The 27,500-nt window shown below is 41.4% G+C and overlaps 4 protein-coding genes and 1 long non-coding RNA gene across 6 annotated transcripts in view; 1 reads left to right on the forward strand and 4 right to left on the reverse strand.

Moving 5' to 3' along the window:
- Window positions 1-3,585: 3,585 nt before the first annotated feature.
- On the reverse strand, window positions 3,586-8,150 carry LOC143122103 (histone H3.3A). Its single transcript, XM_076282905.1, has 4 exons — window positions 7,992-8,150; window positions 7,022-7,164; window positions 6,327-6,480; window positions 3,586-5,187 (listed from the first exon to the last, which is right to left on the reverse strand). Exons 2-4 carry the CDS (start codon window positions 7,147-7,149, stop codon window positions 5,059-5,061), a joined length of 411 nt encoding a protein of 136 aa, XP_076139020.1. The 5' UTR covers window positions 7,150-7,164; window positions 7,992-8,150; the 3' UTR covers window positions 3,586-5,058.
- A 482-nt stretch (window positions 8,151-8,632) lies between these two features.
- On the reverse strand, window positions 8,633-11,727 carry LOC143122102 (histone H3.3A). Its single transcript, XM_076282904.1, has 4 exons — window positions 11,638-11,727; window positions 10,689-10,832; window positions 10,295-10,448; window positions 8,633-9,939 (listed from the first exon to the last, which is right to left on the reverse strand). The coding sequence occupies exons 2-4, from the start codon at window positions 10,814-10,816 to the stop codon at window positions 9,811-9,813; spliced, it is 411 nt and encodes a 136-aa protein (XP_076139019.1). The 5' UTR covers window positions 10,817-10,832; window positions 11,638-11,727; the 3' UTR covers window positions 8,633-9,810.
- Window positions 10,444-10,835, forward strand: LOC143122104 (uncharacterized). The gene is made up of 2 exons (XR_012986595.1): window positions 10,444-10,538; window positions 10,632-10,835. It is a non-coding gene; the product is annotated as an uncharacterized LOC143122104 (long non-coding RNA).
- A 949-nt stretch (window positions 11,728-12,676) lies between the features above and the next one.
- LOC143122105 (uncharacterized) lies at window positions 12,677-18,210 on the reverse strand. Its single transcript, XM_076282906.1, has 2 exons — window positions 18,112-18,210; window positions 12,677-17,041 (listed from the first exon to the last, which is right to left on the reverse strand). The coding sequence occupies exon 2, from the start codon at window positions 17,032-17,034 to the stop codon at window positions 13,324-13,326; it is 3,711 nt and encodes a 1,236-aa protein (XP_076139021.1). The 5' UTR covers window positions 17,035-17,041; window positions 18,112-18,210; the 3' UTR covers window positions 12,677-13,323.
- A 4,871-nt stretch (window positions 18,211-23,081) lies between these two features.
- pgm2l1 (phosphoglucomutase 2-like 1) overlaps window positions 23,082-27,500 on the reverse strand; it is a 20,746-nt gene continuing 16,327 nt past the window's right edge. For both annotated transcript variants that reach the window (XM_076282908.1, XM_076282907.1), the window contains exons 12-15: window positions 27,416-27,500; window positions 26,710-26,899; window positions 25,944-26,077; window positions 23,082-24,862 (exon numbers count right to left, since the gene is read on the reverse strand). The exon at window positions 27,416-27,500 is cut by the window's right edge and continues 45 nt beyond it. In XM_076282908.1, coding sequence (XP_076139023.1) covers window positions 24,760-24,862; window positions 25,944-26,077; window positions 26,710-26,899; window positions 27,416-27,500 — 512 coding nt within the window. In that variant the 3' untranslated portion in view covers window positions 23,082-24,759. The remainder of the gene's footprint in view (window positions 24,863-25,943; window positions 26,078-26,709; window positions 26,900-27,415) is intronic.

Consider the following 27,500-nt stretch of genomic DNA (forward strand, 5'->3'; position numbering starts at 1 on the left):
ATGGACACTGCATTTGAAAGTCTTTTTTTATTTTTTTATAGTAGGCTACATTTTTCAGAGTAACACACATTTTCTATATTATTTTCTTCATATTAATTCTTACAGTAGCGCATATTGCTTTACATTGTTGTGATATTGTTACATTCCTTAAGACGTTGTTGCTTTCCCACAAACAAAGTAGAACACAACATTCGCTGTTGTCAAATGAAGGCTATAAGGCCTGCAGAGGCCTTGTTAGAACTCACGCATATCAAGTATAACATTTATTATCCATTCAAGCATTTTAGACCCTTGCTAGCGATGAGGAACAGAGTTATAACATTCTAAACATACCCAGGACACCTTAGTCTCTCTGTGAGTCCATAGGTGGACATCTTTACTGAATGTATAATATGCTTGTATGCTTTTAAATTGTACTGACACAAGAGCGTAGAATATCTGTGTGGAGGTAAGATGGGTCGCTTTTTTATTTTATATTTTAGTTTTTATTAGACTGCAGTGCAACCACAAAGGCAAACTACTATTTTTTTTTTTTAATCATGCATGTCTTAATTTGAAAATGTTCTGACTATAATTCCGACCTGCTATTTTTGTGATGAAAAATAAAGTGACTTTTAAACAGATAGATTCTTGGTAATTTATTTTGTTTTTATATTATGTATATGTGTGTGTGTTCTACAAATAAGGTCGTTCTGAAAATGAGAATGAACATATTGCTGGTCCTGTGTTGTCACTCATGGGTTCTGTTCACAGCCATGTGCAGGGGTAATCGTGTGTCTCAGGTGAGAGTCAGTTAGAGTGACATCAGGTCAGTAATTGAGCAAGACATTTATCCGGTCTGTAGATTAGAAGGTCACTACGAGTGGAAACTAGCATACTTGCGGGAGCTATTTCTGAGCGCAAAAATATATTATTAGCGTAGCCTACAGGCAGCAAGAGCAGACGTCTCATACGATGTGCTGGTAGGCCTACACCTGCGGGGATGGGGGGGGGGGGGGGCAGTAAATTGTTGTTGAAGTTATGTCAAAATAATTGTCGCTTTGTTGTTTGTATGCACCATAGTCCTAAGTGGTTCAATAATATAGTGCTACAAAAGCCATAGCCTATCCTATGAATTATTCCACATTTGAATGTAGCCTTAGGTATGAGCTACACCAGGCGCGTAACTGAAGCGTTCCGTTCGCGACGCATAAAATCCATTTTAGATGAATGGTCTATTGCTACTGGTGTAGCTACTTCCATTGATCATAATGGAAGCTAATTGTTGCAGCAGACGGAACGCGAACGGAACGCTTCAGTTACACGCCTGGTGTAGCTCAGCCCTTACGTTTCTAAAACTGATATGGGAGAGGGCGGAGAAAATAAACAATGTGCCTCACTGCGCTGCTGCTGACATAAATGTTATTGCATGTCTGATGCAATAGTCCAACATTGTTAGCTCTCTAACCTCTCTAGCTCAATGTCAAGTGGCCTAGGCAGCACCTTTTGATTTTTTTTTGTTTTTTACGTTTTTCTTTCTTTTTAGCGTTCCGTTTTGTGATGCCGACACGCCCTGTGAAGTAGTCTAACAGGCTTTTCCACGGGCAGACAGCCATTAGATCTCCTGTCATAAGCTTCCAGAAGACATCTCAGGTGAATCTTATTTGTAGGCCAGACTCATAGACCTATTGCTTTACCCTCCCTAGCGACGGTATTGTCAACTAATTGTTGTAGCCTACTTGGTTATGTAAAATGTTTCCATTTGGCAGTCGCCAAAGATATCTGAATCTCAAATGTTGCGCATTCAAATTTGGAATTTGTTTAAATTGTTGCACATTATGAGAGGACAAATTTAAACTGCTGGTAGGCTATCTACCCCGGCTTCCTTACAGTCTAGCCCTTGCAGACCTATGGGCAACGGTCGACTAGGCCAATCAAATTTTTTCACATTAAGGTAGCCGGGGTGTTTTTATTTGTCTATTAGCAAGCCTTTTTTTAAAACAAAACAAAATAAAATGGTACTCACTGAACGAACGGCTACAGTATAATCAAGTGTAGGCCTTAGTTCGCCGTTGCCTCACACTCTGGGCTTTTCACCAGACATGCAAGCCCCATTCACAAGCCGCATCTTAGTTTAAGCACAGTACACGAGCGCACTCTAGCGAAAATTGATATGACATGCACGTTACGCATGCGAGATAGGCTAAACTTTGGTCCCCAAACGCATGCGGGATAGGCTAAAGATAGCTAAAGTCTGATAGTAGTCGGCTCATGATCTCACTGCAGGATACCTCTACTTCGGATACACATTCATAGTCAATGAAGTGTGCTTTTGGTTTAGTCTATAACAAACAAACAAAAAAAAGAACAAAATTGGGAAAGGCTGATGCATAAAATATGTTTGAATTGGTATTTTAAGTCCTGGGTCACCAAATAACTTTTCATAATGTGCTCTAGTTACATTGCTATTGTGGGCTGTATTCTCTTGAGTGTACCTGCCCAATTAAGTCAGTGATTGGTAGCCAGGCTTGTGCAAAATTCCAGAATTTAATTGAATCTGGCTGTTAAATTCCAATTCAATTCTTGAATTCCACTTGCATTTCAATTGAGGTAGCAAACAGGAAGCAGAATTGCAATTCGAATTGTGCACAACCCTGTTGGTAGCCTAATAAAACTTCATGTGATGTGTGTATGGATACATTAATATAGTTGCAACAATTGTCTACTCCCATCCATGTTTAAAAGCTTCTATTTGGCCTGCATCCTGAGAAAATGCCTTTCATATTATTAAGTAATTGAGTGGTAGCTGTGATTGAAATCCATGGAGACTTTCCAGCTAGATTGGAACGGTGTGACTCCTTGTCAAATGAATAGGATGATCACTTTTCATTACTTTGGACAAGCAGGGATGGATTACTGCACGGGCCTACCAGGACGCCCAAACCCCCCCTCCCACATATACGAAAATGAGTGGGGGGCCCTTAATACACCTGGGCCCAGGGGCCCGAAAGTTCATAATCCGCCCATGTGGACAAGTAATCATTTTAGGATAGTTTTCTAAACTTCTTTAGTGGATATACTCATATACTTTAAACAGCTCTTTATAGTTCAGCTCATAGTTCTTTTTTTTTTTAAATGTTGTTAGCAATTTGGTCTAGCAGCAGTTTACCTTTTATCGTGGTGGCCAGATCCTCAAACATGTATATTACATTTGCATTTACTCATTTAGCAGAGGCTAACTAACTTTTCATAATGTGTGTTCAGACGTGCGTGTTGGTAGCTCCTCTGGTGTCTTACTGTTTAGCTGTGAGTAGCCCCACAAATCCTCTACACACCAAGACAGAAAAAGAGACAGAACTCTGAGAGAATTCTTATTCTTTGTCAAAAAATGGTAAAAAATTATATCTTTTGAAATTGAAAGTGATTGATAGTGACTGACTGACTCAATTATTGTGTTACATGCTCCAAATGTAAAGCACTTTGAGCTGCATTCTGTGTATGAAAGGTGTTATACAAATAAAGCTTATTATTATATTATTATTAGAACTCTAAACCTGGATCAGTCTGGTTTGCAGAAAACACATAAGGATGAAATACAAAGCCCACTGTGTGACATCCATTTATTTTCTATCTTTTATGAGAATTTTTGAATGAACAAAGATCAGCTTTTTTTAAACATTGGAACATTTCCCCAAACAAAAGAAAACAAAACCAAAACAAAACAAAATTAAAAATCATCAAATTCAGATAAAATATTAAAGTTATTAGATAAAAAGGTTGTCACGTCAACCTGAGTAATTCAGGATCTAGTGGAACAAAGACAAAGTACAGGAAAAAAGTGATCTCTGAGGCCCTAGCCATAACACCTCAAACTGAAGAAAGTAACTTTCTTCATCTCAACACACTGCACATGGTGACATCTCTCCGCTTAATCCGCACGTTGGGATACCACATGCCCTACGGACTTCTTCTGACCACACAGAGCAGAGAAGGGGCTTGGGGAGAGCGGGGAACTAAGTGGAGAGGACAGACACATCGCCCTTTCACAAGCCTGGCATTTCAGGATGCATGATCTGGCAACACAAATTATTTCACCACCGAATTAAAGGTTGGAAAGAGAGGAGAATAGGCAAAGTATTGTCAAATTCGACAGGGAATGAAGCTATTGCTCTCCCTATGATGGCCAAGATTATTCAGATGTTGTCTTTTCGGAAAATAAAGACAACTTGATTTTTTTTATTTTTTTATTCTTTGTCAAAAAATGGTAAAAAATCTTATCTTTTGAAATTTGCTCCATCTCTTTCCTTTCCATATGTTTTGGGTTATCATGAAAGGAGCCCGTGCATGTACTTTATATCAAAAACAGGAATCACACACCAATGTAATAACAGTAATTGTCAATATTGCAATAAAATAAACAATTGCTCAAGAGATGCTCTGACTCTGAATAAAATGTGTGCTGCTGATCTGACATTCACACAGACACACACACACACTCACAGCAACAAAAGACTTCATATACGGCTGTGACATGACATGTGTTCTGGTAAGGTTAAGAAATCCAGACTATTTTCTAGCACCCTGCAGAAGATGTTTCTACTCCTGAAGCAGATGAGTCCTGAACCCCCCTGACTTGTTAGAGAGGATTCTTAGAACCTTGTTAGAGAAGATTCTTAGAACCTTGTTAGAGAAGATTCTTAGAACCTTAGAAGAAACAAAACGCACATCCAACCTGTGAAAATCTGCCCTCAACCCCTCTCAACATCAGAGAAGTCAGCTATAGCAAGCGTTCTGAAAGTTACGAGGGGCAAAAGACCTGCCGTTGTGGGCGTGGGTGTCTATGTGGACCTGATCAGCAACACATGCTGGTACATGCACAAAAGAGTACCGTAAAAAGTCTGCTGCCGAGAGCACTACGAGAGAGACACACAACTACACACTTTATTCTTGTGTATAATAATCACCATTAACACTACAACTACAAAAGACAGAAAAGGAGGGGGAAGATGGATTGAACAGAGGAAGAGGGGGGCAACAGACAGAGTAGGGTGCGAGAGGGGGGGGGGGGGGGGGGGCTGCTTAAGCACGCTCCCCGCGGATGCGGCGTGCCAGCTGGATGTCTTTGGGCATGATGGTGACACGCTTGGCATGGATGGCGCACAGGTTGGTGTCCTCAAACAGGCCCACCAGGTATGCTTCGCTGGCCTCCTGCAGAAACACACAAACACAATACACATACACACACACACACACACACACCAGCATTAGAAACCTATGCCACTGAATGCAGACTTTCAAACCTATCCTCCAATGACAATGTGTCAATTCAGAAGTAAAAATGATGTTAGTGGTCTGACATTACCTGGGTCAGACTGGTGCTACACACTCATTAGAAACAATGCAGCCCCACTTGTGGATTGCCAAAATAACATGCTCTTCCCTTTATCTTGGTTCTCCTCTATTGGTAGTTGGGTCATTTCCATGTCAAATCAGACAAGGTTATTGCTGCACTGTCTCTGATTGGTTCAAACCTTGTCTTTAGCATGAAACTAGCTTTTTTTGTACCCATTTGGTATCAATCATCACTTTGTCTTAAATACAATGTTGCATTAACATGTCGATAATGGGCATGAATATATTAAAGATAAAACAAGGGGAGGTTGTACGGTAGCTAGTATGAGCATTTAGTGTACAAAGTGCCAATATAACTCTTTTAGCACTTTGTTCCGAACCTAGAGCCTTGTCTTCCATCCTACAAAGTTTGGTATACCACTTTTTAAAATAATAATGCCCTAACATGGCTTCCGAGATAAAGCATTTTTGAGAGTGCAAAATCAAGGGCAAAAAAATAAATAAATAACTGAACAAAAATATTTTACAGGTGTTAAGTTTTGGGACCTAAACTTTATGTAGACAAACTTCTGCAAAATCTGAGACGGTCTGTGACGGTGTGACTATTTTTCTGGATTCTGTCTGATTTGATACGGACCAAGAATGCACATGCGTTATGTGTGCGTGTGTGTGTGTGTGTGCGTATGTGTGTGTGCGTGTGCGTATGTGTGTGTGTGTGTATTGCCTGCAGAGCTCCAATGCGTTATGTGTGCGTATGTGTGTGCGTATGTGTGTGTGTGTGCGTATGTGTGTGTGTGTGCGTACAGTATGTGTGTGTGTGTGCGTATGTGTGTGTGTGCGTATGTGTGTGTGTGCGTATGTGCGTATGTGTGTGCGTATGTGTGTGTGTGTGTGTGTGTGCGTGTGCGTATGTGTGTGCGTGTATTACTCGCAGAGCTCCAATGCGTTATGTGTGCGTGTGTGTGTGTGTGTGTGTGTGTGCGTGTGTGTATTACCTGCAGAGCTCCAATGGCCGCACTCTGGAAACGCAGGTCCGTCTTGAAGTCCTGGGCGATTTCTCTCACCAGGCGCTGGAAGGGCAGCTTGCGGATCAGCAGCTCAGTGGACTTCTGGTACCGACGGATCTCACGCAGAGCCACAGTTCCGGGCCTTGGGGGTTCACAGGAAAAGAGGAAGATGGTATATCAGCCCCGCACACATTATAATAACTGCCATTGGTCTTTTGCTCACCACCACCACTCTTTTGTTTAAAAGAGCTAAAGTGGTGTGTGACATTTTTACTGTTGTGAGAGTCAAAACCTACTATAATAAGCAAAATTCATAATGAGAAGGATCAACAAAAATCATTCAAAAGAACTGGAGACAAATCACAAAGATGTATCCATTGTGCGTGTCTTACACAAAGGAAGAACACAAACATCTACTTTTCATTCAGAAATCCTAATTATCAGGCTAATAGGATAGGACACAGGCTACTGGCATTAATCAATTAATTTAGCAGGTCTCAATCCAGAAACAGTAAATGGCAGCCAACAACATGATGGATGAGAGGACAGTATTCTGTTAATTGCTCAGTGGACTACAACTAATTGGAGTGAGTCTGTTGTTGCCTTTTCCTCTTGGCAACACTGAAATCTTATAACCACCTAGTGCTACCACTTTATCAGTTGGGGTGATTTAAGAGTCTCACCTGTAACGATGGGGCTTCTTCACTCCACCAGTGGAAGGGGCACTCTTGCGGGCAGCTTTGGTGGCCAGCTGTTTACGAGGAGCCTTACCTCCGGTGGATTTACGGGCAGTCTGCTTGGTACGGGCCATGGCACCTTAGGATTCCTACAGGTGAGATGCAACAATAAACACATTACTTGGAAAGTTCAACTGAGATTAATTTGAAGATAATAGCAGTTTTGGAATTAAATATAATACAGCTGTTTAGGTTATATGAAATTATAACACTATATATTTCAGTAACATTTCAGACATTACTCAATTACCTGCGTAAAAAAAATACACAGCTGCTACGTCCTCATTTTCAGACGGATATTATTATGAGTATTTCTATGTAATGCGTCACCCAATGAAAAAAAAATACAACGATGTTATCAATCATTGTCTAAGGGTGTCCACGCCCAATGAAAAAAAGACTGTACACATGCATATTAGCCAACCAGAGAAGAGATCCCGCAGGAGGCGGGATTAAAGTCTCTAGTTCACTGTTGGCAACATTGCGATTGCCCCGCCCACAATCCTGCGATCATGATGGCGGATGTTTGATACGCATTTCGGCAGAAAGTGTAGCTGAAAAGCCAGCGACAATCGTTACAACTTTGTAATTTACAAGTTTACTGGGCTATGTATCGAGGAAAAACTAACTTGTTGTCGAAGAGGACATCCTAAAGAATAGAAAAACTGATTTCAAACCCAGAATTACAGCAAAACAACAGAATTTAGACCGAGTGAAGCGCAGCATCTTTTCGAAATGATTTTTTCCCCGACCGGAGGCTTGAAAACAGCTATTCTGGTTAGGTCGTTTCACCGATTCTGTTTCCCACCTTTTGTAATGCTATAAATTGCATGTTACTAACATTTAAAAAGCTAAATTATAACATTTTTTTCTCAAATATGTTATTTACTGTTTAAGCTCAAATACAATGCATTACCTGTGCGGAAAAGTGATTTTTGAGTGTCTTCTTGTTATTCCGTTTATCTGGACGTCTATTTATCACGTAGTACCCACAAAAGCGAGAAGTCCAGCGGGAACATGGCTGCCGTGTCAATCATTTATTTCCCATAATGCAACACGGGAGCTAGCGAGTTCTTCTGGCGACATGGGTTTACATCGGCAAACTTGTATCAAACTACGAATAACTGACACTTAAGAGTAACAATTATTTGCATCATTGTAAAATTGGCAACATTTGAAGTTAGTTTGTAATGAAGTGCGCAGACCGCCTCGAGTTCTCCAACAATGGGTGTTACATTGTTCGCGAGCAGCGTCGAGTCACAGAAAAAGTGGTCTGGGAGAAGAAGGGTCTGTTCTGAACAGTTTTGCAAATACGATTTAGTCACATTCATGACATGAGGTTTATGTAGTCTATGATTATTACAAACGAACTATACAAGCACAACTTTACTGCAGTTGACTGATTAGTGTGGCGACACATTGTTGGCACCTTAATAAAAAAAGTTCTTACATGTTACGGTGCACATTGGAGTGTGTTGTATTATTTTTCGGTTTATTGAAATATTCGTAACAGATACCAATCATTTGTCAACTCTTGAATAAACAGTGAAACAAACGTTGAGTAACATCAATTTATTATTCCATCTGCATGAAACATCAGAATATAACATTTTTTAATGACAACTTAAAAAAAAGTGAACAGTTTAAAAATAAAAGGTTTCAAACCAACCTGAGACGAAATACCAAAACTTGTAATCTGGATAAAAGGGAAGATAATCGAGTAGCCATCAGGAATAAAACTTTTTTTTTTGTATGAATACACCAGTGCTACATATAAGGATGAATCATTTACTGATACTTTTATTATTTCCAACAAAGTCTACTACAAAAGGAGATTAAAAATCATTCCCTTTCCACAATATAAAGTACAGTTTGCAGTTGTTTCCATACATATAAATGTTCTTATGGTCAAAAAGGAACACCTTGCATGTAATAAGATTCTTAAATGCTGGAGATTAAAAAGAAAAGACTAATCAAACCAAACAACGATACCAAAAAATAGTAATAAAGCACTTCATTTGAAACAAACAAAACAAATGCTCACCCAAAGTGATCAGTAGAGAAACACACGCACATGTCTCCTAGTCTCGTTTGTTTTGGGCATAGGCGGGTATTTTCCCAGAATGCAACAGAGACTGAAAACAGATCTGGACCGGACCTGCTTGATCCGAGGCGGGTCGGATCAGAACCCGGCCCAGAACTGTTGCAGAATCAGCAGCCTTTTGGGGATCCAGCACCCTGAGAAGGAACTAGTTTCCTCTAACTTCTAACCCTCCTACTACCCCCACAACAGACTATCTGATGTCACCGCTCCAATCCATCTTTTTCTGCGGAAATGCTCGTCCTGTTATGAATATCAAAAAAAAGAAATAAAGGAAATTACACTTGATGTCTTTAGCGCCGTGTTCGGATTTGAGACCCTCGTGCATAACCAAAGACCATGTCCACACTATACAGAGGCTCATGTACCTTCACTAGCACATGGAATAAAGTCACACAGTGACCCATTTCTTTAAGTGGGTTTGTGCGATGCGCAATAAGCTAGTACATAGACAAAAAGAGTACCCCTAAAACTTTGCTGGCAAGAGCACTATGAGGAGACAAGACTACACATTTAATTCTTTTTTTCCATAATCATTGTTACTCTAGAAAATACTTAAGAAAGAGGGGGAGAGACGGACTGGTCATAGGAGAGAAGGGCAGGGAGGAGGAGGCGGAGGAGGAGGGAGATGCATTTAAGCACGCTCCCCGCGGATGCGGCGTGCCAGCTGGATGTCTTTGGGCATGATGGTGACACGCTTGGCATGGATGGCGCACAGGTTGGTGTCCTCAAACAGGCCCACCAGGTATGCTTCGCTGGCCTCCTGCAAAGCACATGGGTAAAAAGGTGAGGTGAGGACAGGACATTGAAAAACGTACTCATGCAGGACAGTGTTTCCTGAGAGCGTTATTGTGGAACTACCATAGTAACCATAGAGACACATAGTTGAAAATGATGGTCTGTCAGTCAAGTGATGGTGCGTCAAAAATGCTTTCAGCAACACACCCCAGATAATTGAAACTATTTAATAGGATAACAGGTAGGCAGACCGAGTGACTGACCTGCAGAGCTCCAATGCGTTATGTGTGCACGTATTACCTGCAGAGCTCCAATGCGTTATGTGTGTGTGTGCGTGTATTACCTGCAGAGCTCCAATGCGTTATGTGTGTGTGTTTTACCTGCAGAGCTCCAATGGCCGCACTCTGGAAACGCAGGTCCGTCTTGAAGTCCTGGGCGATTTCTCTCACCAGGCGCTGGAAGGGCAGCTTGCGGATCAGCAGCTCAGTGGACTTCTGGTACCGACGGATCTCACGCAGAGCCACAGTTCCGGGCCTTGTGGTGAAGGAGGAGGAAAAGGAAATGGGTTATTATGACAGCATAGACACACTGCCTGGCCACAATGTCATCTTCTACTTTACTGGGGTGCGTTTCCCAAAAGCATAGTTGCTAACTCAGTTAGCAACTTTGTTGGTTGCAATGCAATTTCCCATTGCCAACCAACTAAGTTGCTAACAGGTTAGCAACTATGCTTCTGGGAAACGCACCCCTGGTCGTGTTCTTTGTGATGCTCACCTGTAACGATGGGGCTTCTTCACTCCACCAGTGGAAGGGGCACTCTTGCGGGCAGCTTTGGTGGCCAGCTGTTTACGTGGAGCCTTACCTCCTGTAGATTTACGGGCAGTCTGCTTGGTACGGGCCATGGCGTCTTGAGTTCACCTGCAACAGGTGAGTGGCAACATAATTAACACTTCTAGATATTTCAAATGATTATATTTACTAAAATAAATTAAGTTAGTGCTGGCAGAACTGTTGGTTTTATATAAAGAGTTAGTGTAAGTTTAAGGAATAATATATTTGCTTGTATTTACTTAGTTATTTAAAGATAAAGTAACTTTTTTTTTTTTTTTTTTTTTTTACACTTCCACCAGCAGAGAAAGATCATTAATCGATCAGACGTCGGTCTGTCTTCGGGCAGTGTTGCAATGTCTATGTACACAAATACATCTCAGTCTTCGAAACAAACCCCAATCGGAACGACAGTGGGGCGGGAGATGTGAACCTCTGAGCGAATAGCATTCAGCGTTGACCATCTCCCCGCCCCCCCTCTGATGACAAGATGGAGGCTGCAGATGTGTGTGTAAACGGGAAGAGCTAAAACTCCCATATGAGGTCGACGAAACCTTCGAAAATACAATTTTTTCTTACACTAAAAATCGTTCCACGCAGTCAAACATGAAAGAGAAGACTTCGAAGATAACAGTGGATGTTAGTATTTTCGAGCACGTGCACTCTGCGACCGCGTTTAACCCCAGCAAGTGGGCAAGTACCTCCTGAAGAGCGGAAATTTTGTCTTGCACCACGGCTGTTTCCCACCAGCCTTTCCAGCGGTCGTTTTAGTTTATTTCTTTTAGTAGCTGTAGTCAACTGAAACAACTGTAATTTCATTTCTAATTAATTATTGTGTGCTAATAATTATTATTGATAAAGTTACAAGTTAAAATTCAGAGAAAGTTGGACTTACTTGTCAAAATAGGAAACAAACCGAAGAAGCTCCTCACTCTGTTCTTGTCACTATTTACTGGGTTCACACAATGGAAGTGAGGAACACTTTTGAAGGGAAAATGGCTGGTTTCCCATGATGCATCTCATTGGGCGGTAAATTCAAAATCTATTTTGACTGGTTGAGCGGGAATTCACTTTTTGGTTACTATTTAACGTTACAATTTATATTTTATTCTGAGATGTGTAGTCAATGCGTTTTAGAGAAGAAAATTCATACATCATGTTAAGTTAAATAGTACTTATCCTAAGTAGCACATTTTTTAGATTAGATAAATAATGTAAATAGAAATCATTTCTGCTGGGCTATTCTTTTGTAAAGATATGTGACCCCACTCTGTGCCTTTATGTGTTGGACAAAGATATTATTTTTATTTATTCTAATTCCATTTCCATTATGACCTAAACATGAGTGTGTACTGTTACATAGTTTTTATTTTCGATAAGCCTGAATATTTGATATAGCCTATAACAGGCCAATAAAAGTTGTGAAAGAAAACGGTGTACTGTCAAGATTTTTGTCCCTTATTTGCAAGATACCTTTTTGTTGTTTGACTGACTAGATTTAGACTCTAGAGTAGACATGAAATCAGAAACGTATTGTCGTCCATTGAATACTATGTTCATTCAAGTAAAATACTGAAATGTTCCATTTAAAATCTCCAACCCCCCACAAGTTAAAGAGGGGGTTGGGTTAGGTTAAAGGTCAGAAGCAGCAGGCATACCATGTGACTTCTCCTTGTCCAATTGGATTTTGGCTTGGGCACCCTGAAGCCCAACAACACCAGCTGGTCTTACAATTAATGGCACATATTTGTTCTCAGATGGGATTTTCTGAATACCATTAATGGGCATAATGTCAAGCAAAAAACAAAAGACATTCCTTTTGATTTTATTTGCACTCTGGGAACATTTAGTTTGTTTTATTTAAGTGTTTCCTTTGTTTCACTTTGTTATTAGTTGCCATTATACTAATAAATAAAAACACATTCAGATTAGTATTAAAACTTTTATTATAATTCTTTAGCATTTTGTTCAATAGGGCTATAACATGATCTAAAGATTTAAGGGAAATTGTTTAGAAAGAAACTGAAGGGGAGAAAAATACAAAAAAAATCATCAATGTATTTTTGGAAAAGCACCACACAGGGAAGCTGGAACAATGAGTGTGTGTGTGTGGGGGGGGGATTTGTGGAAACATTGTGGAAAAACAGAGATTTGTCTTAATTCTGTCCATTTGTGAACAAATATATTAAACATATACCAACTTAAAAAATTACGTATTGTGTTTTGACCAGCAGAACATTAAAAAATGACCTGAATGTGTGTTGACATGGAATGTCCCAGTGCAGTCTACTATTCAAGAGAGCAAGTTGTTAACATTCATCTAAATGAAACTCTTCAACAAAATGTTCAACTTTGCCTGGAAAGCCTTAGCAACTAGGCTATTCATTGGTCCTTTCAAAATGACAATACAAATAATTCACATTCATTGGCTGGTGTGTCAAATTTCACCTCCAGTACAGTCTGGTAATGTATCAATGTTGTTAAAGGAAACACAGTCAATAAACAGTATAGGCTACAAAAGAAGTAATAAAAAAAGTGACATTTTAAAAACTTTAAAAACTTTAGAAAAAAATCTTTGCTTTTACATATATAACCCACTCTGTCCCCACTTCCTGCGCAACACACACTGCAGACACACCACCTCCGAGTTGCTGTGTGCAAAAGGCTCCCTACACACCTGGCACAAACCATCATCTTCATCGGATGATTCTGAGTCGAGACCACCTGGAGCTGTCGACGGGCCTGGAGTCGGACTGGGCGGATGTTCTGGAACACCTGGAGCGGAACGTTGTTTCTCTTCATGAGCGTCATGGCCGTGGTCTTGTACGTTAACTCTGGGCACTGAGTCAGAATGAGTGTGGCCTTTTACACCATGGGTGGTCTCCAAGTCTTTATGGGTGTGGTTTTCAACACAGTGGGTGGATGGTGTTGTGTTAAGGGTATGGCTTTCATCATTATGAGTGGATATGGTTGTGCTGGGGGTGTGGTTTTCAACACCATGGGAGGATACTGTTGTGTTGAGGATGTGGCCTATGTCATTATGAGTTGGTACTGTTGTGTTGAGGGTGTGGCTTATGTCATGAGTGGGTACTGTTGTGTTGGGGGTGTGGCTTTCATCATTGTGGGTGGGTACTGTTGTGTTGAGGGTTATGCTTATGTCATTATGAGTGGGTACTGTTGTGTTGAGGGTGTGGCTTATGTCATTATGAGTGGGTACTGTTGTGTTGAGGGTGTGGCTTATGTCATTATGAGTGGGTACTGTTTTGTTGGGGATGTGGTTTTCGACATTATGAGTGGATATGGTTGTGTTGTGGGTGTGGCTTTGGGTCCCATTAGTGACTGCTGAGCCACTGTGATTGGGGTCGTTTTCCAAATCACCGGTGAGCTCTAGTGTGCAGTGGAAGTGGTTTTGGACACTGTCAGTGGGTGATGAAACACTGAGAGTGTGCATCTGGGGGTCCTGGATGTGCTTCTGGCTACTGTCGGTGGTAGCTCTTGCATCTTGGACAGGTTGAAGGTCATCCTGTGGCTCAGTGACAGGGGGAATAACGAGAGAGAGGTCCACGTCATCACCCTGTCCCCACTTCCTGCGCAACACACACTGCAGACACACCACCTCGGAGTTGCTGTGTGGAAAAGGCTCCCTACACACCTGGCAGAAGCCGTCATCTTCATCGGATGATTCTGAGTCGAGACCACGTGGCGTTTGGCCACTAGGTGGCGTCAACAGTTCTGGAGTTGGACTGTGCGGCGGACTTTCTGAAACATCTGGAGCAGAATGGAGTTGCTCTTCTTCATGAGTTTCATGGATTGGCTCTTGCCCATTTAGCATGGGCACTGAGTCAATGTGGATGTGGTCTTGCCCATTTAGCATGGGCACTGAGTCAATGTGGATGTGGTCTTGAAAATTTAAAATGGCTGCCAAGTATTTGTGGGTGTGGCCTTGTTCATTGAGTGCGGAGACAACACTGTTGTGGGTGTGTTCTTGTATATTTGTGGTGGGTACCACATCTTTGTGGGTGTGGTCTTGTACGTTTGGGGTGGGTGCCAATTCTTTGTGGGTGTGGTCTTGATCATTGAGGATGGGTGCCAAGTCTTTTAGTGTGTGGTCTTGATCATTTACGATGGGTGCCAAGTCTTTTAGTATGTGGTGTTGATCATTGAGGATGGGTGCCAAGTCTTTTAGTGTGTGGTCTTGATCATTGAGGATGGGTGCCAAGTCTTTTAGTGTGTGGTCTTGATCATTGAGGATGGGTGCCAAGTCTTTGTGGGTGTGGTCTTGTTCATCGGGGGCTGGTGCCAAGTCTTTGTGGGCGTGGTTGTCAACAGTATGGCTGTACACTATAGTGTTGTGGGGGTGGTGTGGCGTTCCATTGGTGCATGCTGAGGCGATGTGGTCAGGGCTGCTCTCTACACTCTCAGTGGGATCTGACGCAGAGTCGATGTGGTTCTGATCACTGTGGGTCGGTGCGGGGTCTGTGGGGGCATGGTCATGTAAATCATGAGTGTCGTCGTTGATATCATGAGTGTTAGTAAGTTCAGAAGTGTGGACAGGTTCCAGAACATTCTGCAGCTGGGTCACAGAAGTTGTACTGAAGTGATCCGCAGTCAGGGAGTGGGAGTGGTTTTGGATGCTGCGTGTAGGTGACAAATCAATGAAATCATGGGCGGCACCCTCAGTATTGTGAGCTGCTTCAAGATCATCCAGTGGTTCGCTGACAGGGGAGATAACGAGAGAGAGGTCCACGTCATTGCCCTTCCCCCACCTTCTGCACAACGCACACTGCAGACACACCACCTCGGAGTTGCTGTGTGGAAAAGGCTCCCTACACACCTGGCAGAAACCTTCATCTTCGTCTGATGATTCTGGAGATTTGAGATGACCCGTTGTCTGGCCATTCCCTGCAGTTGAAGGGCCCGGAGTAGGAATGTGAGACCGTACTGAAATGTCTGGGGAATGATAACAGTCTTGCAGATCATGAGTGCTGCTGGTGCTGCCTTGCCCATCTTGAGCTACAGAAATGCACGTGTGGTTTTGAGTGTCACGGCTGCATCCACCACCATTGTGGATGGACGCGGGTTCACTGTAAGAATCAGTGAAAATGTCCGGATTTAGCGGGAAGACAGCACAGGCCTTAAAGCCGTCCATGATGTTATATGAGGTAGTGGCCAGAGGCATAACTCTGCTAATGATTCCTGTGACATCATGAAGTGTCATTGTTTTTCGAGGACTAGCAAGTAGCCAGCCATCAATGGCTGCGTTTATGTGTGTTTTAATGGGCCCATAGACATACCTCTCCATGGGAAGCAACAGGTGGGGGCTGTCTGGGGGAAATGGCATCCACACGATGCCATTTCCTATAGCAAAATGAAGGGTTTCAATGGACAGGTATGACCCATGATTGTCCGTCAGTAGGACACAAGGCTTCTCAGGGGAACATTTTGAATGTCGAACAAAATGCCTCAGGAAGTCAAGAAATTGTTCCTCCCGCAGCCAACCCCCACCACTGTCGACAGGGGCAGACGTGAGAAGGTCCTGCCTAAATGTTCTTCTCGGGAAATCAAAGTAAGGTGGAATTGCGATCCCAGTAGCAGAGATGGAACACGCCACGGTAACCAGGCAACTCTGCTCAGCAGAGGTTATGGCCGCCTCCTTCTGGAAGTCCCTCCTCGTTCCCACCCTGAGCGGTTTTTCGCCTGCGGTGACCCCAGTTTCATCCATGTACCACATAGCTTCGGGTCCAAAGCGATGTCTCTTCAGCACATCATCCAGGTTCCGGAAAAACAGGTGAACATTGTTTTTGTTGAAGCCACATGACCCAGCTGGTGCACTAGCATGAGAGCTGCTCATGGGCAGGGTGGGGTGCTGCTTTAGGAAAGCAGAGAGCCAGTCCTCACTCGCCAGCTTGTCCTTCTGCCATGATGAAGGCACCGGTTGTTGGTGTTTCACTGCAAACTGGTAAGCCAATCGCCTGACTTTCTCTGGAGAAAGACCAAAGTAATTACTGGCGGCAGTGAAAATGCAGGAGGCCAGTTCCTTTTCCAGATCACAACTCAACTCTAGCCTTTTTGCAGCATGGCCTTCTCTGTAGGTAGGATTGTCCTCCACTGCTTGAATTTCATGCACTGAGATGTGGTCACAGAGGTGGGTAATTGTGTGATAATTGGTGCTGAAGTCCTTGGCTGTGTCCATTTTTCTTTTCTTATGCGACACAACATGCTGTGCAGCTTTTGGCACTGCCCCCTGCACTGGGCGCCCTCTACGCCTTTTTCTTTGGTATCCTTTCACCATGTTAACTCTGGAAACAAAACAAATGAACATTTCATCATTCTGTCAAACTGACAACGTGGTAAGAGATGATCGACCGACTAACACATTAGTATTTTACAGCTGTGTATTGACTGAACATCTGGAATTTCCCCTTGGGGATCAATAAAGTATCTATCTATCTATCTATCATCAAAGTAATTCAAGTTCAGTCATCGCTGTACTGTACTAAACTACCCTTACAAAAAAAAATGCACTACTTCAACTGTCAAAACTACAGTTTTCTGAGTATCAAAACTGCAGTTTTAGAGGAATTATTTTCAATATCCAATGCAATATTTTGGATGCAACCACATTATTGTATTACACTGTACTTCAGATAAACTGCAGTATAACTGCATTTTTTGTCCCATGACTGCAGTTGTTTTTGTAAACAGTATGTACAAATGTAGTCATCTATTAAACATCATTAAACGTCATGAAAAAGTCATAAGAATATCAAAACATTACAACATCTAATCCATTATAATTACGCATAAAACCTTTGCCAAGACCAAAGCTATCCGAGACTATTAATCTCAGATAAACTGCATTATTTGATTATGCATAGTCTTCAATCCAAATAGGCTAACGAAAGACTTAATTAGATAATACAAAGGCCTATCACAACAATACGGTCTGAACATAGTAGCCAATTTGTAGCCTCCTGACAGTAAACATCAACAACTGGTTCAGTCTGGCCGTCTTGCAAACTCAGCTATGGTTATTGTACCAGCGTCTCCATGTGCATTGTTCTTCCGAAATAACTTTAACATTAAACATGCTGGTTTCCGCCGGGGTTATGATATGGACAGAGATGGCGCAGGGATCAACAAGAAATTAAGAATTGCTATAGGCCTACTTCTTTCACCTTACGTTAGTAATGTTATACCCACGCGCACGCAAGTCCAGGTTTGGGAAACGTCCTTGTTTGGCCAGCGTGCTCTGCGTTTCTTCCTCTTTTTGTTTTCCCATGCAACTTTCTTTTATTCACGAAAAAAACTCCTTCTAGGACAATACTCTTTTTATGCCAATGCAAACAGAAGACAGAAGAGTACTTACCATCCTAGACTGACCCTCACGGTTCGATTATGTGGAAAGATAAGGCAAAGTTTAGTAGGCTAGTATGGTGGTCTCTGGTCTGATCATAGGTGGGGGGTGTGTGGACAGGTGTGTCGTCACATTGGATAAGCCTGCCATGCGCAGAAGCTCCAACTTGAGTAGTCAGTTATTTGAGGAAGTATTGTGTTACACAAACACGTGCTGTGTTATCACTAGATATTCTTTTGAGAAAACGCTCCTGCTCGTTCTCACTCACAACATGCCGCCTGTGTGTTTTGGTTCCTTCCGCTGCATCCCTGCTTCTCAGCATACCCGGATGACCGAGTGCTGCATGATTGTTTAAATTCCACAAGATGACGCTCTAAGAACGATGTGCTCTCTATATACGGCTCTGGATGTGCTCAAGCTGAATGTGCTATCATGCATATAGTTGTGCAGATGCGCGAAGTGCATCAGCTGTCTCTGTTAACCATTTGGCTCAACATTATAAGTTCAGCATCAATTAATCATCACCTTTATTCGCCTTTTAAAGATCACTAATTGGTTAGCATTTCGTGTCTGCAAGATAATACGTGGTATTTTAAGAACCCAGTTGGCCTAAAGGTTAACCGGCTAATGTAAGACTTTAAGCGGCACAGTTTCATCTCAAGGCCCTGTTCTCTTGAATGAACGGAGTTCTAACTGTCCTGAGCCACCCAGTGTCCCTTATAGCCAGCTATTCACATGACTGCAGTTCTCACCTTGCCCTTTCGCTTTTGTTTTTATTCATGAATATTGCATCTGGCAGGACCCCCACATAAAATCTGTAAGTGTGAATCATTTGCCCGCAGATATACTAACAAGATAAGCAATTTGGTGCAAAACGCCCTAACGGGTGTGAAGGAATTTATGCTCAGAGCAATCTCACAACAAAACATTGTCGTTTCACATGCCTATGTTGAAAGGGTTGTTGTTGTAATCTTGCAGATTACTTTTGTGAAGGATGAACCAGACATCGGTGCCAATATAAAATAACAATGGATACTAAATATTATTTATTTTAAAAAAAAGATACGAAGCAACATTATGTCTGTAGCTGGGAAGGAATATGTGAAAAATCATGAAGATTGGGCACTTCTGGATAAGCTGGATAAAATAATCGATTTTTCCTCTTTTTAGTCAACTTTAGCATGGGGCTGAAGAATTTATATAGGCACTGTATATTGCATAAACACAACATATAACAGTGCTGTGCAAAAGTCTTGCGCCAAGATTCTAGTGTTAGGTATTGCAGCAAAACCAATACATTTGTATTCTTTCATGTTCTGTCAGTAGCTAGGATGCAATTCATGAAAATTTGGCACTTCTGGATAAGTTTTTGATTTTTGGCAGGGTGTTAGGTATGGGCCTAAGGTTTTCAAAAATCCATGGATACAAGTTGGGGTGGCCCACCTAGTGGCAGTTATCCATAAAATCCAAAATGGCCCCTGCCAAAAAGAGAAAAGATTATATCTCAGCTTATTTAGTCTTAAATTGTTGTATAATGTTTTTTTTTCTCTACTTTGTTTGATACAAGGAATCCAATTTTTATATGTTCTTATTTTAAGTCAATTTCTATGTTGAATCTAGTATCATAGTCATATTTAGCTCATAAACTGTCAATATCTCTGAAAAAGTCACATTGAAATATTACTCAGGTCCCTATACCCATATTTTTACCTCCAAGGTATGCTTTTCTTTGTTGATTGGACAGGTCACTATCACTATAGTGTCAAAAATCACATGTTGTGACCAAAAGGATCATTGTTGAGGCCTTAAATAAACACAAATTCAGAACTATGCCACAGTGAAAAGTTACAGTATATTAGGCTTTTCATCATGTTAAGGATCAATATTACATTTTAGTCAAATAACACAAATAAAACAATTCATACTTAAACCAGAGACTTTCTAATGAGGAGACACAGCACTCAAAAAATCCTCCATAGAAATGCATGAGCTTAGTTTGTAACGGCAGTTGTCTACGCAAATCACACCCCTTCCGCGGCAAAATGTTGACATGTGAATACATTGAGCCAATCATGTGCTGTGTTGTGAATACATTGAGCCAATCATGTGGTGTGTTGTGAAGACATCGTGCCAATCATGTGTTGTGATCTCGCCGCTGGAGCAAGATTGGTGTCGTGAAGCCTTGCGCACACGCATTTCTGCCGAAATGGATGCCCGATGAGTGCCCAAAAAGCGTTGCAATATGGCCGCCGAGTGGAGGGACTTGCCTAAAAGGACTTTGCTTAAACATCATGTATTTATTCAAAGATTTTTGGTTTCACTCTTCATCATTATTTGTACAGCCTCCCTCACACTTGCACAATGTGGTACAGCAAAGTCCAGCTCGGTGGCACCATTGTCACCATGTTAGCATTGCATTGTCACCATGTCAGGAAGAGGAAGCAGACACACGAATGATGCTACATTTATGTCATATGCCGAACAGGGTCACATCAAGGCTTACCTAAGGACAGTAGATAGTGATGTGGAGTCAGGAGTCAGGCCTCTCAGAGCTGTGGATTGGATTTGGATCAGGGAAGGCATATAAAGATATTCCAATCCACCACATCTCAGAAATGCTGGGACCTCAAAAATGCCAAACACTGCCCCTCTTCCATGCGTTCACAGGATGTGACGTTGTATCAGCAATGTATGGAATTGGCAAAAAAACTGCATGGATTGCGTGGGCAGCTTACCCAGAATTCTGATCACCCAAGACCCAACCAGCCTCACACTGGAATCAGTGCACATGCAAGTTCTCAAACGCTGGACTGTACTCATGTATAGTAAGAACTACGGTGTCGAGTCAGTCAATGAAACCCAAAAGCTTCTTTCCACTCATGGCCTCAAGTCCCTGGATTCAATCTCCCCGACCCATCATGCCTTATTCCAGCATGGCAAGCGTGCCCTGCACACTGCAGCTTTTGTCTGGAAGCAGTCCCTCTCCAAAACTCCAGAGATTCCAGACCCCAGTGAGTGGAGTTGGGAATAGAATGACAGAACCAAAGTCTGGGTGCCATATTGGACCGATCTGGAAGATGCCAGCAAGGGATGCTCACTCCTCCTCAACTGTGGCTGTGTGGTTGCCTGTATGGGCAACTGTAAGTGCCACTGAGCTGGACTTTGCTGTACCACATTGTGCAAGTGTGAGGGAGGCTGTAATGATGAAGAGTGAAACCAAAAATCTTTGAATAAATACATTATGTTTAAGTATGAATTGTTTTTTTGTGTTATTTGACTAAAATATAATATGACTGCAATGTGATTTTTTTTAGAGATATTGACAGTTTATGAGTGATGGCAATTATTTTAGGGTTTCAAAACTACTTTTAGTTAGCCATGTGGCCCCTTTTCGTATTAAACAAAGGCACCCTTCCCTCCCCCAATGAAATGCTAATGTACTGGTTCCAAGGGCTATCAGATCAAAGACAAAGGATGTTACCTTGCTATACTGAATCCATATGTCATGAAATGTAAATATATTCATGTTTGGTATCATTGTAATAGTCTCAGTACAAGGATTGTAATGATTTGATTGTGAGAATGTTTGGAACATTCTATAAGTGATATTTCTGATATATAAGATATCTATTCTCATGCTATTCAGATAGGTGTGAGTAGGTGTGTCTGATGCCATCTGGAGAACCAACCAAGTGGGCTTGTTTTGCCGCCAATTCTTTCTTTGTTTAACCCATACAAAAGTGACTAACTTGCATTGTAAGAACTAGAAGATGGAGTACTGACGAAGAGAGAGAGAGAGGTTGATCCAGCCGAGGCCATGGCCTACATAGACCATTTTTTACCCTCTCTGCTTGTAACAGAATAAACCTGATTCCTGAGTGTTCCTGAAGTTTGCCAGTCTAAGTTAATATAAGTAATTATATCCACCCACAATTACTTTCATGAGTTAAATATGACTATGATACTAGATTCAACATGGAAATTGACATAAAATAAGAACATATCAAAATTGGGTTCCATGTATCAAACAATGTAGAGAAAATACATTATACAACAATTTAAGACTGAAGGAAGCTGAGATATAACCTTTTCTCTTTTCGGCGGGGGCCATTTTGGATTTTATGGATAACTGCCACTAGGGGGGCCACCCCAACTTCATGGATTTTTGAAAACCTTAGGCCTATACCTAACACCCTGCCAAAAATCAAAAACTTATCCAGAAGTGCCAAATTTTCATGAATTGCATCCTAGCTACTGACAGAACAGAGGAAAGAATACAAATGTATTGGTTTTGCTTTAAGGACACCAATTTTCTTTGTGAATGGAATCAAAATAACTCCACATCATCACATACCCTTCAACATGCCTAGATTTGGATGGTTTTATTTCAGTTATCCTAATAGCTGGTTTGATTTGCATTGAGAGATCATCTTATGGAAAGTACTCCATGCCAATCGTGAGATATGGTAAAGGGTATGTGATGATGTGTGGTTATTTCTTTTAATTCCAAAGGCCAAGGGTATCAGGATGTGTAGTACCCTGGATCCATGACATAACTGGCCTTTAAAAATACAAATCTGCCTGCCTCTATGAGAATTCAACATAGGGGTATGAATACTTATGCAACCTGTATTTTAATGAAGAACATTTATTTATTTACGATACATTATTCATTCACAAAGAAAATTGGTGTCCTTAAGGTTGGATTTTCCTCATTTTTTTAATTAAGGCATTACGATCCAATTCCAAAAGATTTTAATTCCTATTTTTAGTCAACTTGAGCATGGGGCTGAAGACTTTTTATAGGCACTGTACAGTATGTGCAAGGTACATAGCCTGCCAGATTACCTATTATAGAGAATTATTTGCTGGACAAAATACTTTGACGTGGAGTTATGTGTTGTGCTGATAAAATTTACTACCATTGCATTAGCTGCGATTTCATAGCTTTACTTCAAAACAATAAAGGAGCAAACACAATGTAGCAATTTGGCATTGACAGTTTTACTGTACAGAAAATAAATATTCCACTTTCAAACTGAAAAAAAAAATCAACAATGAATTTACATGTCTCTTCAAAAAAGTAGTTGCATTCTTATTTTCCCATCTTTCTTCCAAAAATATAATTGAAAATATACTCTGCAAGCTATCTTAATGCTTATAGACCATTTTATCATTTTTGCTCATTTATTACAATAATTATTTGCCATTTCATTAAATTTAAACTCATCATTTCATTATTAACAAACGTTTTTGGTGGTTACATCAGTTTACACTGGGAAAGCGCAAAAACATGAAGCACTTCCTGATAATGGAATATCAAAAGATACAAGTCACAGTAAAATAAAAAAAAACAACAACAACCGACTTAACTAAAAAAAAGAAATGAATTCAGCATTTTACAACAGCTACAAGAGCAGCATGTGATGCTCTTCAATACTGGAAATAATACAACTACTCTACAGACAGCACAGCACTGGGAAAAGCTTTAGAACGCAAACACAGGACCAAAACAATACACTCAGACCACAGGAGCGTCATGGACCAATGAAATGGATTATAGCTAAGTCTCTATGGAGACAGGCAGGAAGAACACATATCGTTGTGAACCACAGGACCACTGCACACAAGGTACGCTAACTGTGATCAATCCTGCTATTATTGACAAGCATAAAGCGTTAGGTGTAGTGGCGCGGCAGGCTTGTTGTCGCTGTGTTTGAACTTAAATAGGTAAATAATGCTAATTGGATAATGAATACATTTTTTTTAAATAAGAGAACATTAAGTATATTAAGTGCTTGATATACAGCACTCACTGGCTCATTCATTCATTTTTGAGACCTACATCACTGTTGTGAATCCATTCAATATGAAATGGATATTGTTTTGTATGCAACAATACAAATATCTGCCACCAGAGGGCCAGCGAAAAGCCTCCATTCTAAAGTCCATTCTCCATTCTACCCTGTATGTTCACAGTGACACTGAAGGTGTATTCAGACTAACTGCGAGCCTCCTGATTGTCGCTTCTAGACACTAGTGTGTGTGTGGGTGAGGGGGGGGGGGTTCTGGGCTAGAACTGCGCCCCCTACTGGAGCTGATAAGTGCAATGCCACACAATGCAAACACAGCACCGTACATCACACATGTGGCATGAAAGTGCTATTTATACCCACGCGTGCGGACATACTGTGCACACAGCCATATGTACATATATAAGATACAAGCCAGAGCACCAAGAGAACATGGAGTGAGCACATGGGTTATTCAAACAATGAGATCACTGAACAGATGAAATAGCTTAATAATGCATCGAACATAAAATACAATAGAACACACATGAGAAAATAATGTCTTGGTAAACTGTACAAGGAGACACGTATACGTAGATTACATTACATACTATGGCAGGCTACAGCACATGCTTTGAATAGTGGGGGGCACTAATGCACGAGGGTCTTAACGTCAGTTTAGCAGCAGCATGGGCAAAACAGATGTCCAAAAGAAAAGCTGTCGATCACTCTGAGTTCTTAAAGTGAAATGTGAGTTTTCACAGTGCGATACATTCATATTGCGTCCACAGACTTTACAGACAATGCTCGAGGACTACCTGATGGGAGGGAGACTAGGGGAGTGCTTGCGACCAACAACGCCGGCTCTCTAGACGCGCCGTTGAATGAGATTGTTCTTGTCCGGTTCTAGAAACTCCTCCACGAGAACAGATGTCACTTTTTTCAGCTCATCCTCCAGATTTGTGATGTCACTGCAAAAAGAAACAAAAAAAACCCCACATAATATGAAATTATTAATATAAATATAATTGGAATAAAACTACACATTAGAACTCTGTTTACATGCAGGAATACAGCACTCAAAATGGTGTGCAAAGCCCCCCCCCCTCCCCCACTCTTTGTGCAATCCCTTGCATGTTACTACTGCACCAGCTGCACCACACGTATCAGCCAAGCATTCATGTTCCTGGGCTGCTCCTTCTCCACGCACTCTGCTCTCATGCACACTTGTTATTGCACTTACACAGTCAGCAGAACCGCACACTACAACACTATAATGGTAGCAGTGGAACTGAATGATGCACACTAGAAAATATATAAAACATGTTGAACTCCTGCCCTTCTGCACGAGTGTGCTGCTCCTCAACTCCACTGCAAATGTGGAGGGTTCCCTCCAGTGGAGGGAACTCTTAAATAAATCTTTTGTTTGTCAGTAATGGCAGATATAACTTATACACTGTAGCACTTGGCATATCTTAGGAAAACAACAATTCAAGTTTTGTATAAAAAATGTCTTAGAAGTCAGACTACAAAACAAAATAAATATTATGTTGCAAATGTTTTTTGTAGATTTTTAAACAAACAACAGGATATGACGGGGATGGCAACATAAAAGTAGCCATCTAAAACAATGGTAGGAAAAGCAAAAAAAAGAAATGAAGAGAGAAATGAAGAGAGAAAATAGAACAGGAGAATACAATAGAAAAGTGATGTTGCTATTCTTCATATCACTACACTCAGCATCTCTCAAAGCTGCAGCAGAGCCTTCATGTTAGTGAGTTACTGACTCTGAGCACGCTCTCTCTCTCTCTCTCTCTCTCTCTCTCTCTCTCTCTCTCTCTCTCTCTCTCTCTCTCTCTCTCTCTCTCTCTCTCTCTCTCTCTCTCTCTCTCTCTCTCTCTCTCTCTCTCTCTCTCTCTCTCTCTCTCTCTCTCTCTCTCTCTCTCTCCTTTACCCCCTCTCTCTCTCTCTCTCTCTCCTTTACCCCCCCTCTCTCTCTTTCTCTCTCTCGTGAGCTTCGCAGGAGTGGCACAGACGCCCCGGGGCGCTGACCTCTTTCCGGGCGGCGCGCAAAACTCGGTGTAGAACTTGATCTTGGGCTCAGTCCCACTGGTCCGCAGAGTGGCCACGATGCCGTTCTGCAGCGTGAAGGTGACCATCTGACTGCTCTTGGTCACAGGAAGCACCTGTAGGAAGGGAGGAACTCATCAGCCAACACAAGACACTTTCATTTGTACAAAAGTAACTGCATCATGAGGATATTCAATTAGTTACAGTTAGACAGGGACAGATGGTTTGTTGAATTCAGAACTGAAAGACTTTCATTAGTTCACTGAACATCACCTTACCAAACACAGTCTAAGTATTGTGGATAACATAGCTTCAACAGATCATGTTTATATAATCTGGGTATGTGTAGCTAGTCTACAGGGAACCATGCAAATAAAGGGAGCAGGAGAACTGACAGAAGTGCACTTCAACTTATTTATCAAAAGTCCACCCTCTGGCACTTAGAAAGAGATGAAACCGAAACAACAAAGTGTTTTCGTTTCAATGTGTTTTTAGGGCCCAAGCACCAGCAGTGCAGGGTGTGGACTGGAAATGAAGATGGGAAGCCCTGCTGTTTTTGTAAGGATTATCAAAGGCCTGAGCACCTATACTTTTTGGCTAACTGCTTACATTGTGCCACTTCAGTTGTTTTGTGTAAAAGCACCGGGCACAGGACTAAATGCAAATGTATTTGTGCACCATGAATATGATGCTGTGATACTGCAAAACAATCAATCAACAAAATACCAACTTGATGTGAGACACTTACACATTTTTGGTCAGGTTGGCTGCTGTCATACCCTGTGGTCACGTCTCGGACGTTCACAATCTTGTATCCCCCACAAGACTTCGGATACACGTTCTCGCCCTCAAAGTTTCGAAGGCGTGTGAAGATTCTCTTCACTGTGGGTGGGTCATTACAAATGACGTAGGAGGTTTTGGAAATGTGGTAACCGTAGCTGAAGGAAAAATAGAAACATTTACAGTAATTTCCTGTGTATTGGCTGCATTGTGTATAAACCGCAGGGAAGTGTTTTATGCAAGTAAAAAAAAAATAAAAAAATATTAATACCACATTAACTGCCCTGTAACCTCCTAGCTGAAGACATTTAGCAAAACTTAATGTATAAACCGCGGCTAATAGTTGGGAAACTACGGTATAACCCTTGTTAGTGTGAACCCCTTAAAAATACTGACACGTACAACACACAGCTGGAACACAGTGGGCGATAACAACTAGCAATTTCTCTCAGGTGTCTGTAGCTTATAAATAAGATAAGAAATAACAAAATTAAATGTTAAATTATAAAGGAAATCTGACTATACCAGGATCATGATTTCAATTCCTGGAGAGTAAATGAATACTGATCCCAATCTGATATACTTAACCTGTTATAAAAAGTTGATTTGACATGTCTACTATCTGTATTACACGTGAGCGTGTACAATTCTCGAGGCAGTCAACCGGCTCTTACGTTTCATAGATGTTCTGCAGTTGCTGGTTCAGCGTCAGGTTCTTGGTATGGAGATACGCAGCCATTTCTGCCACCACCACCGCTG

Source organism: Alosa pseudoharengus, unplaced genomic scaffold (assembly GCF_046254945.1).
Source record: "Alosa pseudoharengus isolate Yale_2024_CS ecotype anadromous, Long Island Sound unplaced genomic scaffold, YU_APseudo_1.1 YU_APseudo_1.1_scf_13, whole genome shotgun sequence".
Lineage (NCBI taxonomy): Eukaryota > Metazoa > Chordata > Actinopteri > Clupeiformes > Clupeidae > Alosa > Alosa pseudoharengus.

Coding starts and splice junctions, on each gene's coding strand:
- LOC143122105 (XM_076282906.1), bottom strand. CDS start 17,034: ATGGTGAAAGGATACCAAAGAAAAAGGCGTAGAGGGCGCCCAGTGCAG.
- LOC143122102 (XM_076282904.1), bottom strand. CDS start 10,816: ATGGCCCGTACCAAGCAGACTGCCCGTAAATCTACAGGAGGTAAGGCT. Junction 10,449..10,688: donor AAGAAGCCCCATCGTTACAG/GTGAGCATCACA, acceptor CTTCACCACAAG/GCCCGGAACTGTGGCTCTGC. Junction 9,940..10,294: donor CGGCCATTGGAGCTCTGCAG/GTAAAACACACA, acceptor TGTGCTTTGCAG/GAGGCCAGCGAAGCATACCT.
- LOC143122103 (XM_076282905.1), bottom strand. CDS start 7,149: ATGGCCCGTACCAAGCAGACTGCCCGTAAATCCACCGGAGGTAAGGCT. Junction 6,481..7,021: donor AAGAAGCCCCATCGTTACAG/GTGAGACTCTTA, acceptor TGAACCCCCAAG/GCCCGGAACTGTGGCTCTGC. Junction 5,188..6,326: donor CGGCCATTGGAGCTCTGCAG/GTAATACACACA, acceptor GTGTTTCTGCAG/GAGGCCAGCGAAGCATACCT.